This window comes from Nasonia vitripennis, chromosome 2, assembly GCF_009193385.2.
Source record: "Nasonia vitripennis strain AsymCx chromosome 2, Nvit_psr_1.1, whole genome shotgun sequence".
Taxonomy (NCBI): Eukaryota; Metazoa; Arthropoda; class Insecta; order Hymenoptera; family Pteromalidae; genus Nasonia; species Nasonia vitripennis.
In genome coordinates, this window is record NC_045758.1 from 6,507,031 (window position 1) to 6,525,827 (window position 18,797).

The 18,797-nt window shown below is 50.9% G+C and overlaps 2 protein-coding genes across 3 annotated transcripts in view; both read right to left on the minus strand.

Annotated features, from left to right (window-relative positions):
* Positions 1 to 1,422: 1,422 nt before the first annotated feature.
* The window catches only part of LOC100122767 (potassium channel subfamily K member 18), a 45,398-nt gene continuing 28,023 nt past the window's right edge, over positions 1,423 to 18,797 (minus strand). The window contains exons 4-6 of one of the 2 annotated variants that reach the window (XM_008211617.4): positions 5,396 to 5,601; positions 4,952 to 5,273; positions 1,423 to 4,877 (exon numbers count right to left, since the gene is read on the minus strand). In XM_008211617.4, coding sequence (XP_008209839.1) covers positions 4,525 to 4,877; positions 4,952 to 5,273; positions 5,396 to 5,601 — 881 coding nt within the window. In that variant the 3' untranslated portion in view covers positions 1,423 to 4,524. Of the gene's footprint in view, positions 4,878 to 4,951; positions 5,274 to 5,389; positions 5,602 to 18,797 lie in introns of both variants that reach the window. The other variant, XM_008211616.4, reaches the window with a different exon arrangement.
* On the minus strand, positions 2,489 to 4,868 carry LOC116416092. The gene has a single exon (XM_031922648.2). The coding sequence runs from the start codon at positions 4,486 to 4,488 to the stop codon at positions 4,126 to 4,128; it is 363 nt and encodes a 120-aa protein (XP_031778508.1). The 5' UTR covers positions 4,489 to 4,868; the 3' UTR covers positions 2,489 to 4,125.

The following is an 18,797-nucleotide window of genomic DNA, read 5'->3' on the forward strand; positions in this document are numbered from 1 at the left end:
AGCTGCGTTACGAGAGCGCAGCGGAGCACCTGTGATATGAAAGCGCAATGTAGGTGAGTATGTGCAGCAGTGGGAGGCGGTGCATCTCGTTCGCATTTGCGATTTATGACTCTATTTCGATTCCATTTCGCTTCGTTGTTTACTTATTGCGGCTGACCGGAAATCGAAGAGCTGCGCATCTCTCGAATGGTATACACACTGCAGCGCACGCCAGAGAAAAGACACGTCAATTAGCGCGCGTGCTCTGTTTTGTCCCGTATCCTCCCCCCCTCCCCCCTCCCCCCTCCCCACCCGGACGCTTTAACATTCATTTAAATCTATTTATCTTGCGCGCTGTAGCCTATACCGTGTGCAGTGTGTCTCATTGGGCATAATACAGCGAGAGAGTATACACACGGTGTACGCAGTAGGGCTTAAGCGTAACACGGGCTACTACACTGCAGTTACGAGTGTAGCCCATTCTCTCTCTCTCTCTCTCTCTCTCTCTCTCTCTCTCTCTCTCTCTCTCTCTCTCTCTCTCTCTCTCTCTCTCTCTCTCTCTCTCGAGTAGTCCATTAGACTCACCGATAAATTTAAAGCGCGCTCGCGGCGCATAATTTAACGTTAATCCCGATAAAAGAGAATACTCTCGGCGGGCAATTAGCGGCGCTGAAATTTCGAAATGCGCGGCGCGGCGGCTCGCTGAAAAATAGTCATCCGCTTTATACATCCGCGCGCTCTCTGCTGCTGCGTATGAAAAAAAAAAAAAAAAAAGAAAAAAAACATCGGCGTTTATAGCGTATAGGTGCAGTAGGCAGCCGACGAATAAAGATTAACGATTAGCTTGAGTGAGAAGCTTGACCACAGCAGCGACGCGCTCAGCCGATTAATCCTCGGCCGCGCGCGCGTACGGCCTGTGTAATAATCCGGGCCGTAAATTTTGAGGATTACGTTATGCAAGCGACGAGAGCCTCATTACTTTTGGGGCGCGTTGCGTTAACCTGCACCTTTCAATATAGCTATACATATTGGCGCGCGCATCGATCGATTTTCACTCCTCGTCACTATCCCTCCCAGCTCTCTCTCTCTCTCTCTCTATCTCGTTTTTTATTACATCTGATCAAAAAGTAAAATATTACTCTACGGCTTGTTTATTCGCCGTGCGAAATTGCGGGCTTTACGACTTATGCGCGTATACGTACTGCCCCCCGTTCCCGCACTTACAACGCTTTATTTTAGCTTTTTATTCGACTCTGACGCACTCTGTTGGTGCTGCAGTTTTGCATGATTCAAACGTAAACGTTCCGACGCGCGCTGGGCTATTTCGCGCGATTATTAGTCATTCTGTTTTGAAATTCAAATTAGGAGCACATTATTACACGGAACTGCGCGCGCTACTCGAGCTTATACACGCAGCTGCAAAGAATGAAAACACAGCGTCCGTTTAATTTCATCAATCCTTTTATTAATTACTTTAAGATATACATTGCTCGACAAACACGATTATACAGACGTGTATACAGTATTGTATTTTACACCAGGACGTCGACTTTTAAATAAATGTATATATATTTACAATGTGTCAGAGTGTCAGTGTGTGTGTGTGTGTGTGTGTACGTGCGTGGGTGTGGGTGTGCGATGTCTCTGTGCTGTGTGGATGGGTGAAAAGGAATTGCCTTTTCTGCCCGTTCCGCGCTCTGCAGCAGCATATGCGCGCGCGGGCGCGAATCTTTTCATATAGGAATACATTTGACGTCGAGGAATAAACGTCACGCGTGAATCGAGCCGCAGTCCGATCTTGTACATCGTGACATTTCCGTATGGAAATATTTTCCAAGCCACTCGTCTCTCTCTCTCTCGCTCTCGTTCTCGTCGCGCGTTCGTCCGCACACACACATATATAACGCGCGCTCTCGCGCTCGCTGCAGTCAAATGCCAAGCGTGTACGTAGAAAATATTGATTATCGTTTCCCGCGAGCGCTCTGCTCTCGTCGTCTCACTCTCTTTCGAAGCCAAGACTTTTCGACATCTGCGGCGCGCAAAATTGTATGCCGTCGTCGTTGCTGCCACCGCCGCCGCGCGGATCGTTTCCATTCATTCCTTCGTTCCCTATTACACATTTATTTATCCCGCGCCTTAAAACTTCACGAACTATATGCTTTATACCAGTATATACCTATTTTATGTATCGGATTCTTATCGTATAGCCTCTCGTTTACACCGAACACGATGAATTGATTTGATTTCCTCCCCTCTTCTCGCTTGCTACAGCTTTTCCCTCCTTTGTCTTATAATTCTTATATACTTGAGCGTGAAAAAGTTACTATCGGAAAATGGCAAAACGATGTTTCTTTGATTTTAGTGCACAGTTCGCTTTCCTCCTACTTCTTTCTCCTCTTATCGCTTTTATTTTTTACTGCACTTCTAGAAAAATAATGTAAAGTTTTTAAATAATCATCTTTTTTATTCCCCTTTTTCTCGACTTTTCTTTTATCTCGTCTTTTTTTTCTTTTTTTTGCTTATTTTTCTTCCTTTGATACTCGCGATTAATACATCATTTTATAATTATCAACACAATAGCTGTCCCTCATCTCAGGCGACAAACCGTTTAAACCTGTTACACACGAATATCGTGTATCATACAAACAGTATAAAAGTTTACAAAAAATCGAAACGTGTTGTAACAAGAAGATTTATAAATTTGTAAGTAAAATCTGCATCATATACTTCAACGTTTTATACAATATTCATTTGTGGTGTAGCTGTTCAAAAGATAAGATATATACTTATAATAATGCGTATAATGAATTTCTGGGAGATCAATATATTATACTTATAGTAATTGCGATCGTGTAAAAGAGCTTTCTCGGTGCTTTCTCGGTGTCTTACTGTTCAGTAAAAGTGTTTTGGCTTTTTACACAGGTATATAGATATTATGAATAATTTTAGAGTTTTCTTGATTCGAGCTTGAAGTAAAAAATAATCCTAGTTTTATGTATCGTATGTATATTCTATATAAGTGTATCGTATTTTTTTTTTGTTTCTGACTATATACTTGCGATAATTCACCTCGATTAATTGCGCGTACTTAATTCTTCATACTTATATGTCCCGTTATCGAGTATTTACATTGAAACTTTTAGCCGTTGGTTAAATCGACGACGACGATGATTTTTCATTTTTTATTTATAAACACTGATTTAGCGCCATCGAGTACAATAGTAAGACAGCGTTGCCTGTACACCAGCTGCAGTGTATAAAAGTGTAGTTACCAAAGAATGGCAAAGAAAGAGGGGCGTAGAGAGGGAGAAAATAAATAATGGGAAAATCTGCGATCGGAGTTATTCGAGTTGATTAGGCATTAGGCAAAAAAGCGGAAAGAGAGAGCGAGGATGGGGAGGAAAAACGACAATTCCCATGGCGTTTGACTTTCATTGGAATTTTCCGCCCAGTGAAATTGGCGGATAAAGTTTTCGAAGGGTAGGCAGTATAGAGTAGTGGACGTGCGCGGGACCCGCGCGTGGTGTGCGGCGGCGTGCGCGTGCGATAGAAAGAGAAAAGAGGCTCCCTCATATTTCCCAGGAGGCGGTGAGAGAGAGAGAGAGAGAGAGAGAGAGAGCGGCCAGCAGAGCCAGCAGCTACTATATATAACTACATCGGCATCGGAAAAAGAAGAAAAGAAAAAGGGAATTCGCAAAAAGCAAAGAGGATCGAAGAGGGGAAAGCTTCTTCTTGTAGTTCTTGTTGTTGCTGCCGTCGCCGCCGCTGCTTTCAGAGGTGCGGGGGCCGTAATGAGGGAAAATAGGAGGCCGAGCGAGCGAGAGAGAGAAAAGAAAGAAACTGTCGAGCCGAGAGCGCAAAACTGTCTTACTTTGCTATTGAAAGAATTGCATTATACGTTAGTTATTGTTCTTGAGCATAGAGTTTTCGAGCATTGACAGTCATTATCCGTTACGAGTATGCGATATTCTGATTAGGATATACGTATGATATTATAATTATACGACGATTATATACGACAATAGTGGATAGCCTTTCATGTTTAATCGAGCCGCGCGTACGTATCATCAGAGCGAGTAGAAAAGGTAGGTCGTCGTGGCACCATCATCATCATCATCATCATCATCATCATCTTCATCTTCATCTTCACATGGGAGTGTTGTCCTCGTCGATGTCCTCGTCGAGTTCTGGCAGTGTGTAGACGGCAGTGGCCGCCGCGGACACGGCGGCCGGGGGCGGGGGAGGCATGGGCGGCATCGGCGGCAGACAGGGCGGCACGGGTACCGCGACGGCCCTCAGCTGCTGATCGCTGCCAAGCGGCTGCTGCTGCTGCTGCTGCTGCTCGAAGATGGGCTTGAGGATGCTGGGCTTGCAGTCGCGCGTCACGTCCACCTGGTTGTACGAGTCCTTGAGTATGTTGATCTCGTTGTCGTGGGCGAAGATGCCGCCGGGCGGCTCGCTCATGCAGAGCGACTCCTCGGCGAGGCTGCGCTGCTGGCAGCTCATCATGAGCTGGTGGTGGTGGTGATTGCTGCCGGGAAATTGTCACGAGCTGTTGATGGCGAACGGCTCGGCCGAGAGCTCGTCCACCGGGGGCGGCCTTGGCTCCTGCTTCTCCGCCGACTGGTGGTGGTGCTGGTGCTGCAGGTGCTGGTGGTTCTGGTGGTGCTGCTGCTGGTGCTGCTGTTGCTGCTGCTGGTGCGACAGCCGATGCACGATCTCGTCGTGCAGGATGTTGAAGCACATGGCCGTCAGCGCCATGCCGCTCATGATGTAGCACGAGCAGAACCAGACGGTCGCGTTGCGCGGCTCCATCGTGCTGAAGCTCGGGTAGCTGCCGGGCACCATGTCGCCGAAGCCGATCGTCGACAGGCTCATGAAGCAGAAGTAGCTCGCGTCTGCAAGCGGATCATCGAGCCGGTTATACCCCCGCGGAAATAGAGTAGAATATCGAGTGCGCAGATGTACCCACCTATCACGTCCCAGCCCTCGAGCTTGTGGAGGGTGAAGGCTCCGGCGACGATGTAGCAGAGCATGGCCCCCAGGCAGATGCTGATGGGCGCGAGGATCGTGACGTTGGGCCTGTCCCCGGAGCTGAGGCTCGAGACCTCGTCCTTCGGACTGGACTTGACGTCCAGCGAGTTGGGGTAGCTCGCGTTCGCGTTGGCCCGCACGTAGAACGGCTCCTGCAGGCCTCCCAGCTGCTGCTGGTGCTGCTGGTGCTGCTGGTGATGCTGCTGCTGCTGGGCCATCTCCTCCTGCTGCCTCCGCTTTCGCATGCGTCGCTCCTTCTCCTGCGACCGGGGGGTATCGGGGGAAAAGTTAAAGCTCGGCGATCGTCACGGCAGCCGAAGCCGCGCTGATAGAGGATTAGAGATATACGTATAGGGAGGAAGAAGGCAACACATACGCTCACCTGCATCCGCCTCTCGTCGTAGCAGCAGTAACCGCAGTTGGAGCAGAGACAGCAGCAGAGCGCCCGCGTGAAGACGCCCCTCGCGCACCTGGACAGCAGACCCCCGGCGCTCGACAGGTAGATCAGCGTCAGAGGGATGCCCACGAAGGCGTAGCTTATCGTCACCAGCTTGCCGAGAGTCGAGCGGGGCGCTATGCTCCCGTAGCCTGTCGACAAATACGTATAGCGCCATCAGGCTTAATAATATGCATACGAGTGTAGGGACATGTTAATAAAAGCCTCTCCCCCAACCCCCCCCCCCCCCCCGCGCAAGCCGCTTTTTACGACCTTAATTCGTCCGAGGCTCCTATCCTAGTTTCAATTCAAGCGGAACTCATTAGCGGAGTGCATGCGGCCCCGCGACAACATGACATCGCCGGCTGTCGCCGGCGGCCTAAAGGATAAGTACGTTTCTTCATACTTTCCAGCCCTCGCAATTATTGTCGTCGTTTGGACGTATAATTAATTTTGCCCACGCTCGCGAGGCTCTTACTAATTTCGGCCCGGCTCTCTACAGCCTTCTCCGGCGCTATCAAGCTTCGCTCGTTCGTTCGGATCATAGGAAAATAGGTTTTATCGTCGCGCGCGGAAAATTACATCGGCGGAATTAAATAACCTGTCCGATAATACAAGTAAATGTGTCTCTTAAATTTGCCCAGGTGAAATAGTACCTATAAACTTTTATGCCTGCATCGTGCCTCTCGTTTCTTTTCCTCTTCTTTTCTCTCCCGACTACTACTACCTAGCGCCGCTGCTACGACTTGGTGGCTGATAAAAAGCTCCGACTCTCGTCGAAACTTTTTAGTTCCAGCGTCTATTTCAATACATCTTGAAAGCCAGCCAGAGTAATGCTCCCGAAGACCGGGAAAAATTGCGCCCTGCTGCTCTGCGCGTTTACGCTCGTATTAAGCATCGCTCTCGCCGACGAGTTCTCGCATGTAATTATCAATTTTATACGCTATACCACATAAGCACAGCACTTCAGCTTTGATTAACCCAAGCACACCTCTTTTTCGAGGCAGACGTCGAGGAAGGGAGTCTCGGTAAAGCAGCGCAATGACTTTCATCAGAAGAAGAGTCAAATCGATAGCGCACACAGGAAGAAGAAGGGGCAGGAGCAGGTGGAGCGCGAGACAAAGCCGAGGAGTCGAGTATCGAAGCACATCGCCGATTTGAAATCCAGGCGAGCCTTGAAGCTCAGCCCGGGCGACTCGAGCAACTTCAACGTGAACTTGAACACAAACGTCAATAGCAACGCGCGCATAGACGAGGTCCAGCAGCTCACCTCGCACTTCTACGCGGCGATGAAATTTCGCGAGAACGTCGTCCGCATATTCGGCTACATTCTCCAGAAGGCCGAGAGCTCGGCTCTGAGCGAGGAGCAGTACACGGCGCTGCGGCTCGTCTACGAGGCGGTCAGGGAGAAACGAGTCTACTTCTTCGACCTCCTACCGCCGCTGATTTACTTCTTGCCAGGCGAGCGGACTAAGGGCAAGAACAGCGAGCTGGAGCTCGTGCTGAAGATACTGTCGAAAAATCTGCCCAAGTATCTCAGATGCACCGCGCATTTTCTCGTCCGGGAATTGCATTATCGTAACATCAACATTGATAAGCTCGTATCGGTCCTTAATCTGGGCCCCGAGCTATCCCTCGACTTTTTCGCTGGAATGGAGCCGAGTCGATTGAACGCCAGCTCGCTGAACAGAAGGGACATTCTTCGACTGCAGATCGAGCCGACAGACGAGAGCGGAAAAGTAACCAAGACGATACTCGGTCCCATTTTTGTCAACCTCATCGATCGCGTCTACCAGAGGAAGATGGACCTGTCGCCGGAAATTTTCGCGATAATCCTCGCGAATTTGCCAATTAGCCCGATCGACCCGATACTCGAGGCTAACCTCCTCTACATTAGCGAGCTCGCGAAAAAGAGGAGCCTGCCCAAGTGGAGCGATATAGACGTAGCGGCGGCGCTGCTCGATAAGAATCCCTACAACTTGGTTCAACGAGTTATTACGAAACTTCTGAAAGTTCAGGAGGCGAATAGCGACGTCGTCGAGGCTCTCCTCTACATTTCGATTCACCTGAATCCTGCGCGGCTGAGCGGCAGCCGCGTAAATCCGGGACTCGGGCAAATTCGCGGATTCGACGCGGAGGACGACGAGAGAAGCCTCGTGCTGCTGCTGCTCCGATCGATTGTTTATCCCGAGTTTAGCCGAGACGCGCTGGACGCCAGGGACAAATTGATAGACTTGGTCGAGAGACAGCGCTTCAACGTGCGGCCGATATTCCTCGTCGTCGATAGGTTCGCCTACGACAATCCCTACGATCTGCTGCTGGCGGTTCTGATAAGCTGGAAAAAGCTCGGCACCGACGAGTTCGCCAAGCCGATATCCGTCCTTCTGGCCAACATGATATTCAAAAAGCAGACGATGCTCTTCTCGCCCTGGACGACTGACGAGCTCTTCGTCACCGACATACTCCCGGCGATCCTGAGCGACGGGCCCGAGATGGCGACGAAGCTGAAAGTCTTCACCAGCAGCCTGATGATACAGAAGGAGAACTGGAAGTCGAGGAACATCATCGTGAGGAACAGAACGCAGTGCGTCTACCCCAAGCAGTGTCTGGCCAACAGTCTGGCCAACTGGGCTACTCTCCTGACGTCCGAGGAGGACAGGCGTCTGGTCGACCGACTGAAGACGTCCATAGTCGTGGACTTCCAGCCGTTCGGGCAGCAGTACTGCCCGAAGGAGCAGCACATCTCGCTGATCGAGGAGAAGAAACACATAGAGCTCGCCTTGCCCTACTTCCCGGAGCCGACGACCTCCAAAGAGCTGGAGATGCGCAACAAGCTGACGGTATTCATCCTGAGCAAGGGCTTCGTCGACCCGAGCAGAGCCCGAGCCGACGGCAGGCTGACGATAAAGGCCAAGCTCCTCTACGAAATCCTCCAGGACATCCTCAAGCTCGACGTGGACGAGCTGGACGCCGACATAGTCCACGTGGTTAACTACTACCTGGACCTGATGAAGGAGCTGCAACTCGTCCCGAGCATCATCATCCGACAGGCTGGTAGAACCGAGAAGGAGCTGAAGATAGACCTGGACAGTCTGCTGAAGAACGTGATCGACTACGAGAAACTGCCCTACCAGGACAGAGCCAACTACCTGAAGATAATGAGGTACATCGGGCACAACCCCGGCGCCATCAACAGGAGCAAGCTCGACCTGTTCAAGTACAAGACCAAAGGCAAGCTGGCCCGCTACATCCTCGAGAGACTGGCCGACTTTGTCGAGCGCGAGGTCGGGGAGGCGATAAGGAAACTCATCCCCCACGTGGCGCTCACCGGGGTCGGAGCCGAGCGCATCTTCGTGAAGAAAGTCCGCACGGTAAGGAGGTCGCAGAAGAACGCTTCGCGTGTATGATCTTTCTGGGGAATAAAGACGCAGACGGCCGCACGTAAATCGCAGTCGAGCGTTTTATTAAGTCTTCCTCGCACGCGCACACACTCGCACACACAAATCTCGCAGCGAGCGACAGTTAGCCCGCATATGAAATCTGACAGCTACAGGGTCACCCATACACGCGAGCAAGAGAGAGAGAGAGAGAGAGAGAAACGTACAGCGACGTGCTTTGTGAATATGACGTCAAGGCTCGGGAGCGGGAGAGAGGCGGCAGTAGGCACGTTTGATCCTCTCAAGTGTATACGTGCGCGAAATGAATATGAGTCGCGCGCTCGCCTTTGAAAGACGTTATAGGACGAATTCTTGAAGGGCTGCGCGACGCTGCCGCCTTTTACGCGCTCATCAAGCGCAGAGATAGAGAGCAGCGGCGGCGGCGGCGGCAGCAAACAAACGTCCCGCGCGCGCGCGCGCAACTCTGACGAGATGAGATACCCATCATCCCTCCTGTGTATATAGGTGTATATAATATACGCTCTCTGGCTCTGGTGTGTATAGGTATACGCGCGACCAATTGGATAAAAGAGTAATGAAAGAAAGAAAAGTCGTTAGATCGGGGGCGCATGGAACGCGAGAAGCGAGAGCGGAATCAGAGATGAGCTACGCTAATGAATTTCCAGAGACAGCCGGGAAAAGTTGGCCGCTATAGTCTATACGTGTATAAGGGAGAGAGAGAGAGAGAGAGAAAATAATAGAATAATTCACGGGGAAAAATATATATTACTGTCGTCGTCGCTGGCGGCGCGTAGAGAGAGAGAGAGAGAGAGAGAGAGATATTATTAGCCGCAGCGTCGGCGCGTGAATTTCACACGGCGTTTCCGCGATGCAACAAACAACGCGGCGAGTAACGAGGCGCGAAAAAAGGATTATTTATGTGAGCGCGCTCGCTGCACCGAGTGAGACGGAGCAAGAGAAAAAAATTAAATTCCCTTTGTAAATCGGAGCTAGTAGTAGGTCGTCGTTGTCGTTTGTGATTTCGCTCCCGGCGTCGTCCGAAGCGCGAGCAAGCGAGTATAATTAGCGCTTGAACAATATTTAGCGCGAGCGCGCGGGATTTTCATTTGGCGAGAGAGCCCGAATGGAGTCAGGCCCTTAAGTTAAGGAGGACGATTAGGGCGGCTGTCTATTTACCGAGCGACACGCCGGCGTTGCTGCTGGAGTAGGAGTAGCAGCAGCAGCGCTAGCTGCAACATTTAATTAAGTCCTCAAATAATTTGCATAGACGAGCTCCAGCGGCGGTATAGGAGCCTGGAATCTCGCAGCAATAACATCTCGAAGATGAGTCGCCTGTCCTCTATATAATACGCGCAAGTACCCGCTCGCTGTATAGTCACTCTCGAAAATTCGAATAAATTGGAAAAATATATAAGAGGGCAATATATAAAATGGGAAAAGAGAGCGCGGGCAAATCGAAAAATAGCGGCCAGGCAAGATGTTTCGAGAGAAAGAGAGAGCATAAATACACAAACGTCTCTGCGATCTCTATACACTTATATATATATACGAGTGGAGCGTGTCGCGTGTGCGAGCTCCGAGATAAGCGGCCGACTTACGAGCGGCGTATAAAAGGAGAAAAATGGAATATCGATTGTAATTGTTGCTAGCCGCAGGTAAGTCGAGTTTATAAAGGATATAGATAGAGAGCGAGCTAGAGCGCTGTGTCCAGTGTATTATATAGAAAAGAGGTCTGGTGCAGCATGGCTAATACAATTTGGCGAACGATATCGTCTGTGTGCTGCTGCTGCGGCTGCTGCTGCTGGGTCGCGGGGCGCACACGCGCCGTCTATTATATCCGCGTCGCGGCGGCTATTCCCCCTTTTGCTAGATATACACACGTATACACACAGACTGGCTGTGCGCAGAGGCAGGGCCGAGAGAGCTCGGACTTGATGGAGCGGCAATGATCGGGCCGGACGCGCCCGGACTGAAAATCAAACGGCTCTGCGAGCGCCCAGAGGCGGAAAGAAGCGAAGAAGAAGTAGGAGAAGAAGCAGCAGCGAGTTTGCAACGATGGAGCTGCGCGAATTCCTCGCCGTATAGGATGTACGTATCTAGCCAGGCAACTTTCTCATGCGCGCTTATCCGGCCGGATTTAATATAAGCCGAATTCTGTGTGTAGCTCTAGCGAAAGGGCGAGAGGAATTCGGCGTTATTGTTTGTAAATACTTGAAAGCTCCGCCGCTGCTATAAGTATATACACGTGTACAGCGGCATTAGCGCTATCTTCGCTCTCCCCTCCCCCAAGGAGTATATAGCTTCTGATAAGTTTGTCCCGTCATTTGTTTTCTCCGCTCGGTTTAATAATAACGCGCTCGCGAGCCGAGCAATTGAGCAGATTCATAAAAAGCCCCTGCCGCTGCCGCCGGCGTCGCGCGATAAGAAGTAGAGCAGGAGGGAGAGAGAGCTTATCGCGCGTTAGTGCCGCAGCGCCCCCTAGCGTTAAACAATAGGCCGATGCTTTGTCGCCCGTCGTCTGACGTCTCTACGAGGCTTTTTTACGTTTATAACGCGCAGCCGAGCGACTGGACAATTGGAGGGTTCTCTCTCTCTCTCTCTCGCTGACATCCGAGCTGGAACGGGCGGAAAAAGCGCAGTAGTAGTAGCAGCAGCAACGGAGCTCAACGAGTCGCGAGAATTCATTAGGCGGAACAAATGAGAGAGAGAGAGAGAGAGAGGAGGCCGCTCAGCTCCTCTCGGCTAATAAAGTTAACTAGCGATGAAAGTGGCCGGGAGAGAGAGAGAGAGAGCCGAGCGACAAGTCGCGCAACTTTCAGTTACTCTTAAAACTCTCGATGGAACGACGAGAAGCGAGCGAGCTGGCCTTTTAAATCGTCCCCGCAAATACGCCGGATTAAGGCTATATAATAATTAAGGCTCGTGCGGCTGATGCTGACAAAAAGTGTAAAAAAATCAGCCATATATAGATATAGACGCTCGCTATATTGAATGGTACTTTGCGCGCCGAACGGGAGCGAATAAGCGCGGCGTCGGGGCTAAGCCCCTTTAATACCGCGGACTGTAGACCGAGACGCATTAAGCTACTTAAAAAATCGATCGGCCGACTCCTCTCTCTCTCTCTCTCTCTCTCTCTCTCGAGCAATAAAATATGAGGTGTGACAATCGGGGATCGACGCCGTAAAGCGGAGCAGCAGCATCTTCTTTCGCGCCGTGTATCGCTGCACAGTGTGGGTATTAGCACTGGTCGTCTTTTTTCTTTTGCCAGACGCCTCGCGCGTTTATATACGTGTACAAGGGGGAGAGAGCTGGAGCTCGCGAGATAAAAGCCCCGGCGTCGACATGATTGATATGCGGAAATCCAAGGCGTTTATCTTCAGCCGACGCTGCATATACGCCGCGAGGAATATGAAGAAAAGCTCAGTGCGAGCTTTTTTCTCTCTCTCAGGGCGTATTTAGCGCTCATTAGCTGCTTCGCGGGGCTTGAAAATTTTCTTAATTCTCGCGCTGCCGTATTGGACTCTTTTCGCGGAGAAAGTTTTCACAATTCAGAGGGTGCGCTCTCTCGAGTGCTGCCTTATCAGCGGCGGAAAAGCCTCCTCTATATACACCTATATATACAGTCCGGTCGTCTCTGGCGCAGTAAGGTAAAATGTTGTAAAGCGGCAAGGGGAGAATAAAGAAAGGGGGCAGCAGCGGCCTACCCCCCTTTAAGGTGCAGCGCAGAGGTATACCCAGCAGCAGCAGCAGCAGCCGGGGAAACAAACAGTTAAGCGGGTAGTTCGAAAGAGCGTAAACTTTTATCGCGTAGCTCTGGCGGCAGAGAGAGAGAGAGAGAGAGAGAGAGAGAGAGGAAAAAGGGCGTATACACCACTGCCGCCGCGCCCTGCACTCGCGAGAAAAATTCCATAAAACGTCGAGTTGGTTTCCGTGTTATTCGCAACCTAAATACCCCGGCTATTTTAATGCCTCAAAGTTAGCCTGTATGCGCGCTGTATACGACGGTATCCCTCGCTCTCTCCCTCTCTCTCTCTCGGCCGTTGCACATGGATTTTTGGCAAATGGAAAGTAGATTACGTAGTATGAGCGAGTCGCATCGTCGGCGGCGGCCCAACACAATTTGCTAATGAATTTCTCGCGAGAGAAAGCGGCGGGGGGCATAAAAGCTCGGTCCGTTGTGATTTAGCGCCTTATTCGATTAAAATTCATCCGCGCGCGCTTGACTAGACTGAGTATACTGCGAGCGCGCGAGTACACACAGTGCAGTGCGAGAGTATCTATACGCAGCAGTAGCAGCTACGGAGGCGGAGGCGGAGCCCAGCAGCAGCAGCAGCAGCAGCAGCAGCAGCTCGTCCCCTGTTTTAGGTCACACGGCGGAGTAGGGATTTCAATTTAATTAAGAACGGCATTCAATTTGCGATCCGCGCGCGCGCGCATATATATTGCGCATATTCGCGTAACACCGTTACCTCATTGCTCTCTCCCGCTCTCCTCTCGCGTCGCGTGACGCAAGAAGACGCCGCCGCCATCACAATAAATTTATACGCTGGCAAACACACACAGAGCCGCGTGCGTATACACACGCGTCGCTCTATATAATAACATCGACGAGGGAGAGAGAGAGAGAGAGAGAGAGAGAGCGAACGGGCCGAGCGCTGAGTGCTGAATTTTTGTGCGAGCGGGTAAAACGCTGCGCGGCGAGTTGCGTTTGACAGGGGCTGAAAAATGCTCTCGGTGCGGTGGCGAACATGCACGGCTAATTCGACAGGATTTTTTCGCCCGCGGATTTTCCCCCGGCATCGCAGCAACGCTTTCCCCCTGTATGTGTGTGTGTGTGTGTGCGTGTGTGTATATATACGTCGCGAGCAGACTATTTTTCAGCGCTGCAATTTGTTATTTTTTAATCAGCTGTCGGCGACGAGTTATTGCTCCCGTTCGCTCACCGGGCTCGCGAGCGCAAGAGAGAGCTTTGATTAAATTAAGCGCGTATAATATATAAAAAAGGCCGCCCGGCTCGCGCGAGCAGTTTCAGGATTAATTAAAACATTCGGTTAGAGTGAGAACGAGAGAGGGAGCGAGAGGGGGGGGGGTGAAGTTTTCTTTGAACGCGGCCTGGCTGCAGCGGGAGAAACAATGAGGCCCTCATTGTTTCATGACGTCTCGAACAAAGGAGCCGAGATAAAACGAAAAGCTCTGAATGGAAGGATGCGCGCGCGCGCGCGCGCTGCAGGAGGAGAGAGGAAATGAAAATACGAGAATGAGGATGAGAAAAAAATATATCGTCGTTAGGAAGTTTAAAAGTAGACTGCGTCTCTCCGCGCACCTCCTCCACCGCTGTATACGTGTATACACGGACACGTGAGCGTGTGTGTATACCTACAAACGCTATGCGAATGCGCGCGATTCGCGACGGTCAATAAAGCTCGGCTGGCGCTGCCCCCCTCCATACACGCCGCTCTCTTTCTCTCTCTCTCTATGTGTACTGCGGCCAGTTTCCCGATTGTCAAGCCCGTGAATTTGAACTTTTGAAATATACATAAGCGCATCTCGTTCCATCTCTCGATTGTTTATAGCGACTGCAGTTTTTCGCGAACGGGAAATAAGCCCATCGCGCTGAGCTTTAACGATAGTCGCGGGGCTTGTAACGGGCGCCAGAGATTTCCGGACGATTTCACACACGAGGCAATAATTAAGTTCCCCGGCCCCGCTTTTTCCTCCTCCTCCTCGTCGTCCCCTTTTCTATACGGACTCGCGCGGGGGGAGGGGGGGGAGTCGGCATTAATTTTTATGGTAATTCCAGTCGTCCTACCTCCTCCTCTGTGCAGCTACTTTGCTCTATCGGAGCTCTCTCGCGAGTGGCAAAAAGTAGCTGCTACTGTACCATCTCGCGCGCTCGCACGTAGAGAGAGAGAGAGAGAGAGAGAGAGAGAGGGGGGGGGGAAGGGAGGTAGTACAGAGAAGCGCTTTGATCCTTCCACAACTGCCGGAAGAGCATACTCTTTCGCTCTGATACAGAGCGGCGGCGGCGGTGGCGGCGGCTACAAAGGACTATAGCCTTTTTTTCCCTACCCGCGAGAGCTTTTTTTTCGCTTTTCACCTTTATTGGCCTGCAATTTAGCTTTCATTTCTATTTCTCCCTCCGAGCGGCGTCTGTCTGCCTGACTGTGTGTGGAAAGTGAGAAATCAAGTCGAAAAAGGGAGCGCTCAAGCTTATCGAGCGGCAGCTGCCGAAACGAGATTAGGCGCGAGCGCCGTTAGGAAAATCGTCGGGGCGGCTTATGGAGGTATACGTATATGTATATACAGTCGAATAACGAGCTAACGCACTTATCCAGCGGCCGGACGTCGTCGCGGTGGATATTAAATTGCTTCCGCTCGTCTTCATTTCCGCGCGGGAATTCGTCGCTCCCGCCGGTTTTTAGCCTGTATATATATATATATATAAAAAGCCGACTGTATACAGGCAGCGCACGCGTCGGATCGGTAAATAAGATGCAAGAGGGAAACGCGAGCAGCGCATAAGCCGAGGAGCCGCTCGGCTGCTCTCTCCGCCGGGAATGTATGTGCGGGAATGCAATTTATGCTACGAGCGCTCGCTTCGACGAGAGGCAGCGAGAGAGGGCGCAATAATTAATATATGCCGAGTGCCATCCGTTAAACCTGCCGCCGAGCAGTTGATTATCCTCGTATTGTTCCTCTTACTCCGGTTGCACCAGTACACACGCCGCCGCGGCCTGTTCCATTCAACGGAGCAGAGACAATCGCGCTGCAGTCCCCGTGTACGCATAGTGTACACCCGCTGCCTCCTGTCAATTCCTATGGATACGACTCTCTCTCTCCATAAACACCAGCCGAAAAAACATCCCGCGGCCGATGACGACTAGGATGATGATGATTCAGGAAGAGGAGCCAACCACCCACGCAGTTGTGGGTGGTCGGCCACCACACTGCGTTTGTCTTACTCGCGCATTTATCTTCGGTCGGCAATAAAAAATATGGCTCTCCTGCAGCTGCGCGCAGCGGAACAGAAATATAGAGAGACAGTGAGGGATGGGGGACTATCCGAGAGGGAGAGAGGGCGAAAAGAGAGGAAGATAGCGCGCGGCTGGTTTTATGGCCGCCAAGCAGATAACGCCGGGGATATCCTACTCGACAAATTCTACTATATACCCTACAGCAGCGGCTCTCTGGCACTAGTACTGGAAAACAAATAGTCGTAGTAGTAGTACGACTGACGGCTTTTGATGATCGACGATATAAATTAATTCGACGTTAATTAAAGCCAGCGAGAGAGAGTATAACGCGACATGAGATCGCTTATTGTCGAAGCGCGCGCGCGCGCGATGTAATTAACTCTCTCTCTCGCGCGCACTAGCTACACTGCTCTATCTGCCTACGTGTGTGTGTGTACACGTATAAACGCTCTCGTCAACTTTGCCAGTGCACTAACCGCCGCTTGTATTTGCGGCTTGCACTACTGGCCGCCGAATCGATGCTGCAGCGCTCACTACTACTCTCATCGCATTAATCCGCAACTCTCGGCAGCCGCGATTTTTCCCTTGTACATCATATAATAACGGCTCACGTGCGGAGAGAGAGAGAGAGAGAGACTAGTGTAGTTTCGGGCGAAAGGCGGCTCTCTCGTTGCGGCAATGATATATAGGTTGTAGCGCGAGTTGAAACTGCAGCAGCGCGGCGCGCAAACAAAGCTGCGCGAGAGGCGTATAACTCATCGGCGCACTTATGGCTCTGTATACGCGAACGTTTCCCATAATCGAAAAAGGACGCGTTGTTTATAGGCTCGTAAAAACAAAAAGTAGAAGAAGAAGAAGAAGAAGAAGAAGAAGAAGAAGAAGAAGAAGAACAAGCGTAAGCCTCGTGCGTGCGGTGCTGCATTCGGAATTAATGAAGAATCTGCGCGCCGGCGGAGAGGGAAGGAAACATAGCCATACTACACACATATACACGGAAGCTTGATTAAGGCCGCGAGTCATGTCGCGCATTTATCGCTGGACTGCGGGCCGAGCAGCAGCGGAGAATTTCCGCGGAAATAGCTCTCGCGCGCAAGGAATCGAGTTTGCGCTCGGCTGGCGAGCTAAGCGCGCGAGGAGAGATAGTTCCGACATTGATTTTCTATCGGACAGCTAATTACAGACGTGCCGGGAATCGGCATCGCATTATTTATTTTTTATTATTATACGTACGGGTACACACACACACACACACACACACACACGAGAGAGAGAGAGAGCTTTGATTTATCGGCTTTGTAGCTTAATGATGCGGCGGCGGCGGTCTTTCTCGTATAAGCACGAAAGAATGGCGATTTACGAGCCATTCGGCAAACTCGAAATACCTCTGATTGTTGCCGCGCTTTCTCTCTCTCTCTCTCTCTCTCTCTCTCTTCCTCTGCTGCTGGAGCAGTAAAGCCAATCCTTTATCGCGTTCGCGGCTACTCGCTTTATGAGCTCCTTTATTTTCTTCGATTCGTGCTTTGGCATTACGAGCTTTTTCCCTTCCTCTATATATACCCTATAGGTGTATACGTATTCATTGGCGATATCGGAAAGTTTGGATATTAAGAAAATAATAGCCGGCCGCGCGCTCGCAGAGTGAGTAAATTTTTAGAGCCCGTCGACAGATGTTCCACGGGTGAGCACTTGAATTTTTATTATCGGCCGCGCTCGCGCGCTCGTGGCACGTGAAATTAATTTGAATCACGAGAGAGAGAGAGAGAGAGAGCGAGAGGAGCATAGCGTACTCCCGTCACGTGTGCTCTATGCGCGTGTGCGGCGGCGCAGCTAAAAATGCCCATAATCGTCTCACGCAGCTGCATCCGCATACGCGCAGATCGATGCGAGAGAGATAGATATAGAGAGAGAGAGAGAGAGAGAGAGAGAGAGAGAGAGAGAGAGAGAGAGAGAGAGAGAGAGCGCATAATGCAACAAAAGGTCAAATCGCGCTATGAAAGAGAGCCCGTCGGCCGTTAAGATTTCAACTCGAGGCATAAAAAAGCGTTTAAAGCAATATTTTCGCAAATTGAGCCGCGCATAGCGGTAGTAAAGCTAGCTCTGTGAGAAAAAAAAATAGAGCTATTACACTGCGCAGCGGCGAGAGGAAATTGCAGCAGGCTTTGAATTTTTCGTGCTGCTCTCGTAAAACAAGACGATCCTGGTGTACTGGCTAAGAAATTCCATTAGCCCCTTCGCGTACGAGCGAGAAGGGAAGGGGGCGAATCGATGGGAATTAATCGGCGTGTAACGCACGTGTAAGCTGTCGCGGGCCAGCAAAAAGCGTTTCGCCGCTCTCGTCCTCATGCAAATGAAGCGCCGGAGCTGTGCTCTCTCTCTCTCTCTCTCTCTCTCTCTCTCTCTCTCTCGTCTACAGGATGTATAAAGTTTCGCCGCTCGCTTGACCGCTTGCGCGACTAAACGCTGCTGCTGCTGCTGCTGCTGCATCGGAGCTGGGATAGCAGCGTGTCTGGAGCAATTTCTAATGCAAATGCTCGGGTTAAAGTTGCGATGATGGCTTTATAAGTGCTCGAAATAAAAGGACGACTGGCGACGTCGTTGCAGCAGCCGGGAAGACGAAGAAGAAGAAGAAAAAGAAAAATGTCGCGGAATCGGAGCAGCAGCAGCGTTAGCAGCAGCAGCCGTTCGTCTTGCCTGCATATTCAGGGAGTTTTGCACGAAATGCCGGAGACATTGTTATGCTAAGATCGCTAGAGAGACTAGCTGCTCTCTGCTCTTAGCATATTTTGACGATATTTTCGGTCGCCGGAGCAAGCACCTTTCTCCCTCGACTTCCTGCTCCCCCTCCCTCCTCTCGCTCTTCCCTTTTTCATCTTGCATTTGCATCCACCGGTTTAATTAAGTTCAGCCAAGTTATTTCGCCGCAGCAGCGCCAGCGCCAACGCTCCCTCTCACCTTCTCGCATTTAATCGATCGCTC

What these genes read in the sequence shown, in the direction of transcription:
- LOC116416092 (XM_031922648.2), bottom strand. Translation starts at nt 4,488, where the DNA reads ATGATGAGCTGCCAGCAGCGCAGCCTCGCCGAGGAGTCGCTCTGCATG.